This window comes from Rosa rugosa, chromosome 4 (assembly GCF_958449725.1).
Source record: "Rosa rugosa chromosome 4, drRosRugo1.1, whole genome shotgun sequence".
NCBI lineage: Eukaryota > Viridiplantae > Streptophyta > Magnoliopsida > Rosales > Rosaceae > Rosa > Rosa rugosa.
The window spans coordinates 8,942,385-8,953,234 of NC_084823.1; the positions used below are offsets into that span (position 1 = coordinate 8,942,385).

Genomic DNA, 10,850 nt, shown 5'->3' on the forward strand with positions numbered 1-10,850 from the left:
CGGGTCTTGGTGTTGAAGAACAACCTCCTTGCTCTCGCTTTCACCTTCTTCATCTTCGTCATCTATCTCTTCGCTCTCGGCTCAATCACCTACAGCGTCTATGGCCGCCGGGTCAAGTTCATAGCAACTGTCCAATCCGTCAAGGTTTCGTTCTGGCCAGTATTGGGTACTGCTCTTGCTTTCCAGATCGTGTTTTTAATGGTTGTTCTTGTTGCTGGGATGTTCTTGTTCTTGGTGGTTAGAGGTCTTTGGTGGTGTTTTTCGGGGCATTGACTGGGATTCTGGGGTTCTGCAGCTCGGTTTCGGAGCTGGGTTTGGATGGGGCCACTAATGGGCGGAAGAATTGGAAGAGTTTGGCATTTACTCCTTCAGCTCCTGCTTTGGTTGTGTAGGTGGTGGATGCGTTGAAGCAAAATTACAAGTTCTATGGAGCTTGGCACCACCGTAAATGGGTACTGAGCAAGGGGCATTGTTCTTTAGACCATGAACTGGGTACTGAGCAAGGGTCAAACTCAACACAAGCCCAGATTTTATAGAACCTAATTAGCAAAATCAAATCGAACTTTTAAACCTCCTAGCTCTAATAACTTATAAACCTCCTACAAATTTTTTTTATTTTTTTATTATCACTTTTCTGGGTTTGGAATTTTGAATGATGTGGAAACATTTGGTTGTTGTGATTTTCAGTTTATGAGCATGAAGAGAGGAAGAAGAAGATAAGAAAGGAGGAAGATTCTGATGCTTCTTGGTACAACTTGGATTTTGTAAACTTTTTGGGTATGGTTAGATCAATGAAGAGTTTTGGGTTTTTGTTGAAGAATCCAATTGTCAAGGATTTGTTATTGTTGTTGGTTTATGGTGTTGAAATTGTGGCTGGGAATCTGGAATGAAGAAGGAGGAGAGAGAGAGAGAGACGAGAAGGAAGATGACAGAATGGTCAAAGAAAAAGTGTTTTTAAACTAAATGATATATATAATTTTTGTTTGCCACATACTAATACCATGCAAGTATTCTGGTGGTTGGGGCTTTCATTCCCATATGTGCTGGGATGGGTTCGAGTCTCCCCAACCTCAAAGTTGGGGGTTTATTTTGGATTTTCATTGTTTTAAAATTGATTTACTGTATCAAAATACATGAAGTACCGTTTTTACCCCTCAAAATTTAACGGAGTTGACGGCTTTACTGTTGCTAGGTACATAAGTTGGGTCGGGCTTAAATCGTCAGGTACCATTTTGATGTTTTTCAAAGTATAGGTATGAAAATTAATAGTCTGGAAAAGTTCAGACACTGTTTGGACAATTTTCCCTAAATGAAAAAAGAAAAATTATGGATTGGAAATTGTTGCTAGTCTCTTTCTCTTTATCTGAACGGAAATGTGTAGCATGTGAAAGGAATGTTTTAGAGTGTGTTTGGATGAGGGAAAAAATGATGGAATTTAATTGAAAGTGAGGATTTCATAATTCCTACAAGCTAATTCTCTCGTTTGGCATTATCATATTGGAAATTTTAAATTTCTCTGTGGAAAAAAACGAAGGAATTCATTGTTTAAATTCCCCACTTCAATTTCCACCAAAATAGGTGTCATTTACGAATTCCTTTGCAATATTCAATTTTCATTTCCAAAACAAGGTTTTTTTCTATTTTATTTATTTATTTATTTTAAACTTTCTTAATTTATTACACATTTCAAATCCTAAATAGATACAACCAAACAATAGAAATTGCAATTAATGGAATTTTAGATTGATGGAGTTAAAGATTCCATTATTTATAAATTCCTACGGATTTCATAATTTTCTCATCCAAACGCACCATTAGCTTTGCCCTTTTATGCATTGTCATTAACATTGGTGTTTAGGTTTGCATAAGTATATATGAACAGAACAACAGATCATCTGTTACAGGTGCCCTATTTCATTGCAAATGAGGAACTCTTTGTCTCTGAGAGTGGGATTGCTTGGATAGAGAAGGAGCAGCAGGATATCTGAACACCAGACATAATAGGATAAGCTTTCGTTTTCTTTAGTACAGCTACATGTGCACTCTTTTGTCTCCACTGTTGGACTGACTATGCAATCATCCAATTATTTAAGGTACACCATGGAATCAGTTGTACAATCACATAATCACCCATCTTAACCTCTTAACTTCCACCGTAATTTTTTTTTTTTACTTATATGTAGAAATCAAGTTTAACAGCCTTTCACACAAAGTACACACCAAGTCTCCCATTTCAATTTCACCGAAAACGCTCCCGACCTGCACACGTGTCTCTTACAGGAGCTTGCAGCACGAAAATAGTCCATGCACCATGCGCCATTTTATCACACTCTTTCTCAAACTCTGCAATGTTGTGGCGCCTGAGAAATAGAGAGAATCAAACTCACTCTATAAATTAGGCCTCCTCCTCTTCTTCTTCTTCTTCTTCTTCTTCGGCCCTGAAACTCTCTCTTTCCATTTTTCCGGTGAGCTTCGAAAATTGCAACAGACTTGGAATCTTCAGATAAAAACTATCAGAGAAAGGTGCTGTGTTCTCCACTCAAGCACCACATAGTTTCTGCAGAGAAAGGTGAGTAGCTTCTCTTCTTCGGTTACCTCATCGTCTTCTTTTGGAAACCCTAGCACAGCTTATTGATCTAAATTTCAAACCCTAGTTACTAGTCAATTGGATTTGTTTCTAATACAAAAAGACCTAAATTCAATTTCAAGCTCTGATTACCGGTTTAAATCAATGACTGAACTAGTCCCCCCAATTCTTGTGCCGAAGACCTCAAGAAACATGTAATGAAGGTTTTTGAAGATGTGACCAAACACTGTGAGGACAAGATGTTGAGAATTCAATTTGACATGGTTGGGGACTACGACTCCTCAATCAAATTGCAATTCGAGTGTTCAGTTTTGTGGTAGATGCCGGCTTCCTTGATAAAGCGAGAGAGCTCCTTAAGCCTCTCTCTAATCAGGCAATGCTGCCGGAAGTGGCGGTCTTCACCATGGTCATTATGGCCTACGCTGGTGCTGGCAGACCAAGGATGCTCACAAGGTCTACCAGCACATGTTTGGTACCGGTGTTACCCCCACCTCCTACACTTACACTGCATTCATCACCGCTGGTGATGGGGTTGTCCCCAACTCCTATACTTACTCAGTTTTAATCAAGGGACTCGCTGCTGACCCAACTTTTTTGGAGATGCTAAGAAGTACTTGCTTGAGACGATGGACAAGGGGAAGCGGCCCAATGCTGCTACATACACTGCTGTGATAGAGACCTTTACAAGGCAGCTGAGGATGAAGGCAAACAGTTTGTGGAAGTGATGATTTTAAAGGGCAGACCGACACCTGTTATTCGAAGGATCATGATTATTGTCCTTTCCAAGTTGAAGGGCTGAATCTTTCCTTCATTGAGGTTATGCTAGAAGTCTTCAGGATTGGGTGGTTTCATATAGGGGGAGGTAGTGAGATTCGGTTATCTTGTAGGATTGGATTTCAATTAGGGATTTGATGCTGTTTTGTATCATTTTGAATGTGACATTGGAGTAGTGAAACTGTGGATGCTGAAATTGAAGTATATACTCATATTCAATATCAAATATGGTGATGTTCTTTCTGTTTGTTAGTGTTGACATTGAAAGTAATCTATGGTGTTAGTTCCTTTAGTTTCTGTTTCTTTTATTCTGGTGTTCTGCATCAATGCTTATTTTATATATAGTTCAAGCGGAGGAATGAATCTTTCTATAAAATACTTTGACTAACTTTGAAGACTATGGTTTTTACATCCATTATGTGTGTTTAAGTATCACATTTCTATTGAAGCATGACGCTTTAGGGTTACCAAAGTTCAGGCATTCTAGTTGGGAGAATTATGAAATGCATCCCTCATATATTTGGTCTATAAATGCACAACTAATTTATTTATTTATTTTTGTCTATAAATGCTCTAATAATTTCACCTGTAGAAAGAACAAAATAATCTTCAAAACAGAAACAAAGGCGTTGATAAGAGGAAAAAAATATCTTGAATGGGATGAAGCTTAGATTCATAATTTAGAGCGACAGAAATACAAATTAATATTTTTCGGTGGGCAATGTTATTTGGTTGTGGCCGGGCCCTATTCCACCGGAAAGGTCTTTCATTTTATTATATCCTCTTAGACCAGAAGGTAGTTGTTAGTTGATCTTTTTGTCAGTTAGTTCATCTCATGTTGGTTTCTTCTTTTATCTTTTGGTTGAGGTTTCTTCATGTATTGTAGGGATTCTTCTTATTTTTCTACTGGTGTAGACTGCTTCTCCACAGATTTGCATTTTCTTTTTATGGAGTAAAACTTTGGTCCTTCGTGAGGAAAGAATAAATGCTAATCAAGTCTCTATTTATATATACAGATGTAGCACTAGGATGAAGGCATAACAACACTGATTCATCTGGCTTCGGCTTGATGGAAGGGGTTGTCATATGGCCCAGACGTATTACCAAGAAAGGCCTATCGAAGCAGACATTGACTATGTATAAGCATGGTTTTTCTGACCCAGTGGACATTTCACTATTGGTATTCATATACCGTCTTGAAGGAATGTCATTTAACGGTAGTGGTATTTTACCCTCAATCACTAATTTCACTGTCTCTAAGCACTTAATTGTGATGTCTTGCTGTACATAAATGGAGCTCATTTTCTCAGGGCTTTTTTGCCGAGGAATTTTTTTTTTTTTTTTTTTTTTTCAGAAGATATATAAGCTTTAAGACTGATCACTGTGGGATTCCACACCTGTACATTGATTGACTCTTTAACTGTTCCTAGTTCCTAGATTCAAACATGAGGACATGCTTTTTTCCTCATACCAAAGATTTGTTTCTTATACATTAGCTTGTCAGGTACACCAGATGATGGGCATTTACTCAATAACTAGTTTGCCTCCACATGATGTTCTTTTTGCCTTTGTTCCACATGATAGTCATTTATCCAATCACCAGCTAGGTTTTTGTTGCAAATCAAATCATGAATATGTTATTGTTCTTATTTACTAAACTTTTTAGTATGTACTTTTTAGGTAATGATCCTTACTTTTGTTTGTTCTCATTGAAACGTCTAACAGGCACCCATTTAAGGCAACAAAGAAGTTGAATTCCAAGCTCTTGAAGAACGTGGCCATCTCATACTATGCAATGTTCCCCAATCTGGATCGATGAGTTACTTTTCATTGGTCAGTGCTTCCATGTCTGAGGTACCTATATTTGGTCTAAAGGATTCGTTCATCTAGTTACTTTGGACTCTTTGGCTGCTGAATATTCAGAGTGTTTCAATGACTAGAGCTCGGACTCCTGGATCAAATCATTTTTCCTCAACTCAAGTTTGGCTCAATTTTTTAACAACTTCAAGCTTCACTCATTTTGGTTTTTGCCTCTCATACTTCAGCTTAACTCGTACAAAATGTTAAGCAATAACAAAAGTTCGAACAAAAATACCAAAGATACTAATAGCAACAGTATTGGTGACTTGGTGAGTGATCTTTTTAAACATAGAAATACAAAATAAACTAAAAACTACCTATTACAATACATGTCAAGGTCGAGCATAAGCTTTTCTAGAATTTACGAGCTATATGTATTGTAGTTTAGCTCTGCTCGGTTATTTTTATTGAGCTCATGCTCGACTCATTTTTATCTGGATTCCAACCCTAACCTCTCAGCATCCACTGTAAGAAAAAAAAAGTTTTACTTGTATGTAGACAGTAAGTTTAGGTAGGTGCTGGTTAAGCCTAGCCCTATAGGCCTCGAAAAGTCTTCACTCTTCACAGGCTTCATCCGGCAATTAAGTGCAAAACGGAGAATGGTAATAAAGTGAAGCAGATGCTCCCGTGGGTCCCATTCCAATTAAAACATCACCAGTAGTTACAGTTTTACTCCAACCATTTTCACCCAAAACAAAACCTCCCAACCTGCCTCGTACAAGAACTGGTAGCACGCAGATATTACATGCACCCACGGCCATTGTATCACTCCACAGGGTCACACGCCTTTCTCACTCTCTCCCTCTCTCTCTCTCTCTCTGCTGTGGCGCTCATAAAGCAACACTCCCTCACTCCTTCTTCTTCTTCTTCTCTCTCTCTCTCTCTCGATTTCATTTTCCGGTGAGCAGTGGTGGTGCCGTACACACTCTCACCGACTTGACTTGCGAGTTGGGAAGATGTTCTACTCTCACAGCCTCCTTGCTCGCAAAGAGCCGCTCGGCCAAATCTGGTATAAAAGTACTCGATCCTTCTCTGTTTACATGCAACGTCATTTTTCTTTCTTTATAGATAGACTCTGCATCTTCTCTCTTCGAAAATGCAATGCTCTCTCTCTCTCTTTGTTTCAATTATTTCTTCATAGATTCTCTCTCTGTTTTTATGTATGCTAATTAAGGATGGCCGCCACCATGCACGCTAAGATGAACCGCAGGAATCTCAACCAGATCGACCTCATCAGAATCTGGTATACCAACTCCCTCCCTCTAACTCTTCGTTTTCATTTTTCAATTTCGACCGTACATATCTGGTGTTGATGCAATTTTGATTTTGCAGCGAAGAGATTCTGAATCCAAGAGCTCCTATGGCTCTCCGACTCTCCAGTATTCTCATGGGTATACAACTTCCACTTATTTACAGTACTCACTCTCTTTAATCTCAATTTGCCTCTCTCTGCTTCCATCATCCTATAACCACCTCTGTTTTCAGGTGGAGTCGTCATCGTCTACGAACGTAAAGTGAAGCTCCTATTCGGTACTCTTCTCCTTCTTCCTTTTTTTGTTGTTGAAATTTTTACAAAATCAATCTTGTGTTCCAACGATTTCTGACGTTTGTTTTGAATTTCCACACAGATGATGTGCACCGTCTTCTGGTAATTTCAATTTTTCTCAACCATTTTTGGTTTCCCTTATTATTCTGTGTTAACTTAATTTAATCGATTCCAATTTTGTGTTCCAAGGATGAATTAAACGAAGCATGGAAGAAGGTGAAATCCAACACAGACTCCACTATCCTCCCCAAACGGAGAGCTCAGGCCAAGTCAGTACAACGCTGCGTTTCTTTGTGTTTAGGGAGGAGAGGGGTAGAATTGTCAATTCCTGAATTTCACTGTGGGTTTTTGCAGGAAAGAAGCAATAACTCTGCCTGAGGCTGAGCATCAAGATACTGATCTTGTTGGTGACATCGAGCAGTCTCTTGATTTCTCTCACCATGCCACGCTTTTCCAGCAGCAAACCGGCTATTTTCTCATGGTAAATGACCTTAATGGGCTCTACTTTCCTGGAGATTCCTCTAGTTCTGTAAAGGGTATTTTTGTGAATCAGTAGCAGCTACGGCTAGTATGTGTTTGTTTGCTTTTAATATTGAACTGAAACACACCATCGGTGGGTTAATTGTCCCCCAACACCTCTTTAACTCCCATTTTGTTTTATCTTAATGAATGCCTGAGAAAGTTTTCCGGCCGGCTATAGTGAGATTAGCCTGGTAATGGAGCTGTTTATATTTTTTTAACTCGTCGATGGTGCATCAAAGATGTTTGATGAAATGCCCGAATGAGCGCATTTAGACTTTAAAACGACTCGTAGTTTGTTTTTTTAATAATTTGCCATGATTACTCTTAATAAGAGATTACTTTGAAACTCTATAGTGAAGAAAAGTAGTTGAATAGAAGCACGTCTCCCTCTCTCTTAGATTTACCCACTCGGTAGTCCTTTTATTACAAGTTCTGATGCACCATGGCTCACCCTTATGCTGACCTAGCTACTACAGAAAGAATAAATAAACTTGTTTCCACTATTGTGCCTAGTATGAAATGCATACAGAAACTTGATGAAATCATTGCAATATCTCATGGCTACCCTATCTCTTTCTGTGCTTGCAGCAACTGGATAGTGTAGATGTGGGAGAACCACTTAACGATAATGCAGCAGAGGGAGATCAACCTCAGAACTTACATCAAGGTCCTTCCTTTCTTATTCATTTAGTCTGCCTTCTTCAGTTACCTTTAATTGTGACCACACATATCCATAATCTGTTCATCTGCTAACTTACCCCACCCCTCTCTCTCGCATTCAGCTGATCCTGAGGATATCACATTGCCTAAATGTTATGATCCATCAGATGCACATGCAGATTTGTTCAACCCTCGCTTTGAGAGGTGAATCATTACCACAATACAGTATAGATAAACTTTTGATTTTTGATTACCATTCCTGAAGGTTGAGGAAAACAAAGTGTTCATGCTTTTGTGTTTCCATGTGCCTTTTTCATTGGAGTTTGCAAACTCTGCGCCCAGCTAATTTTATGCCCTTTCATTCCTGTTATAACAGATACTTAATCAGTCTGTTGCAAGAATTATTCTTATTTATCTCTTTGGATGATATGGCAGATTTGAAATTGAGGGATATGACGTAGACCTCACATCAGGAGAGCCCACACATATTCGACCACCTTCTCCAAATTATCTAATACCTTCTCCACCTCGTCAAGACCAGCGTCAGGAAGGACAGCAGGCTAATAATGTGTTTGATGAAATGGTGCAGATGCAGGATGTTCAAGAGAATGCTCAACCGAGGCAGAGGCCTATAAGGAGGAGAAAGAGAAAAACACCTGCCTCTGTAATGGATAATGATCAACCAATCCATCCTGGACATGTGTACCAATCTTGGCTTCAAGATACTTCAGATATAGTTTCAAGAAGAAGAAGAAACCAAAAGGTTTGTCCTGAATTCCAAGTATATCCTTCAGTGGAGGAGTTAAGCATACTCATATGTACATTCCATGCACTGTCCTCATTATGTTCTTTTTTTGCAGCCCAAGAACATAATGTCTACTATGAAGATTGGTAAACTCATGGAGCAGCCAGCTAGTGTTCTCATGGGTCGTTTATTTAAACCTGGAAGTGGAGAAACATATTACCCAGCTCCTCTCTTAGAGCTATTCAAGGAAAAACATACCCATGACTCACCTTCTGGTCAGTATCATAGTTCGTAATTCGAGAACTTTGACATGAATAATTCAAGTAACAGAAAGAGGGCCTCAATTATGGTTTTGTTTGCAGCATTCACCTCGCCACCTCTGCCTCCAGAACCATCATCATGGTCACCACCTGGAAGACAAACTTATCAAGACCTGGTGACATATTTAAGCCAATACAGCTACTTTTACTTTTCTTATTTTTCAGGAAATTATAACAAGTTTATGTCTGACAAGTTATAATATTTTAAATGTGAAGCCTGTTGAAGATTTTCTTAGTGGAGGTGGCTCCCAATCATTTGCAACTCCCACGGAACAGATACGAACAAATTTAGTTAACAATGACCGACAACATGAAGTGCTGGATGATCTGCGAGCCAATCTTATTGGCAAGAGAGGAGCTGATGCCAACCTGGCAACACCAAGGAATTCTGGTATATATATAATCTCTCTTGATCTCACATCTCTAATATTAAAGCATTTATGTTAAAAGTATGTACAGTAATGGCTAACTCATTTTTGCTTACAGGAGATGAAAGAAGATCCGTCCTGAGCTCCTTGTCTGGGAAGGGAGTTGACAAAAACAGTTCAGAAGTCAATTCAGGACGGTTAGCAAATCTTTTACCCGAATCTATAAGAACTTTTTATTTATTAATTTAATTTTTTCTTCAGTGTACTTGTGGTTGGAGTACTGATGGTCACAGATCCAACAGGAAAAGGCGTTATTCATCTAAACATAGCAACGATGGACTTGAACCAGTGTCGGAGGATAATGGATATCATCACTCTGATCCAAACTTCAAGGTATCAAGGTTATCTGGAAATGGCCCAACACCTGAGCAAGGTAAAATTTACCTGTTGATGCAGCATAGTAGCTATGGGTTTATAACTGCAATCTTTATTTTTGGAGATTTCAATGACCGTCATGTCTATTTTTGCAGAACTATTGATGGAAACTGGACCGACACAGACACAACAACCTATCATCAATCAGCCACTGGAAAAAGTGACTGATGCAATTCGAATGTATGTTTGTCTTGCACGTCTGCTAGATTGTCTGGTGAATAAGTAGCTTTGATCTGATTGCATTATGTCCTTCTCAAATGTATGCTTGTCTCAAAGATCTGTTAGATTGCCTGGTTCTTAAGTAGCTTTGATCTGACTGCATTTTTTCCTTGTACTGGAATTCTTTCAGGGAACTGAAATGCCATTTTGAAATACCGGGTGGCCCTCAAGTAGAATCCCTGAACAACCTGACTGCTGGAATGAATCGAAGAGGAGCGGCTTTGCTTTTCTATCAAACTTGTGGTAGGAATCCATACTTTCTTCCCTTCCTGCTTATGTTATGCGCCTGTTTTTACACCTAATATGCTTACGTTCTGCTTATGTTCTGGCATCTGCAGTTCTTGCTACTCGTGATTTTGTAAAAGTTAAACAAAATGCCCCTTACGAGGATATTCTCATGACTAGAGGACCAAAGATGTGATAGAGGTAAGATTACCTACACTTGTGTATCCTTACCGCCTTGTGTCATTGACATGTTAAAGACACTACGCTGACCTAACTGTACTATTCTATAACAGAACTCGTGCTGGAATGAGCTAGGAAAGTGATGCTAGTTAATGAAGAAAGTTGACATTGCTCCTTTTGTGGAAGCTGATGCTAGTTTTAATCTAAATATCCTTTTTCGAGTTCTAATTTTGATAGATTAGATATACCTAATCTAATTACTATTTATGGTGTATTAAATAATTAAGAACTGCTATTTATGGTGATTGAGTTATGTGTTAGATATTCAGAAGGAGTTTTAATGATCTTGTTTGATATAGTTTGGTATAATGGATTGGTGGGTGCACAACTGAAACAAGCTTGGGCTGGC

At 38.8% G+C, this 10,850-nt stretch overlaps 1 protein-coding gene and 1 long non-coding RNA gene across 2 annotated transcripts; both read left to right on the forward strand.

Moving 5' to 3' along the window:
• The first annotated feature begins 2,418 nt into the window (after nucleotides 1–2,418).
• On the forward strand, nucleotides 2,419–5,359 carry LOC133745993 (uncharacterized). The gene is made up of 3 exons (XR_009863893.1): nucleotides 2,419–2,569; nucleotides 4,378–4,578; nucleotides 5,087–5,359. It is a non-coding gene; the product is annotated as an uncharacterized LOC133745993 (long non-coding RNA).
• A 656-nt stretch (nucleotides 5,360–6,015) lies between these two features.
• On the forward strand, nucleotides 6,016–10,785 carry LOC133745988 (sister chromatid cohesion 1 protein 1-like). The gene is made up of 19 exons (XM_062174143.1): nucleotides 6,016–6,230; nucleotides 6,396–6,464; nucleotides 6,554–6,612; nucleotides 6,707–6,751; nucleotides 6,850–6,869; nucleotides 6,957–7,036; nucleotides 7,122–7,248; nucleotides 7,878–7,956; nucleotides 8,072–8,153; nucleotides 8,385–8,712; nucleotides 8,810–8,969; nucleotides 9,057–9,130; nucleotides 9,231–9,405; nucleotides 9,501–9,579; nucleotides 9,685–9,815; nucleotides 9,913–9,997; nucleotides 10,167–10,279; nucleotides 10,375–10,462; nucleotides 10,555–10,785. Exons 1-18 carry the CDS (start codon nucleotides 6,178–6,180, stop codon nucleotides 10,455–10,457), a joined length of 1,842 nt encoding a protein of 613 aa, XP_062030127.1. The 5' UTR covers nucleotides 6,016–6,177; the 3' UTR covers nucleotides 10,458–10,462; nucleotides 10,555–10,785.
• The last annotated feature ends 65 nt before the right edge of the window (nucleotides 10,786–10,850 follow it).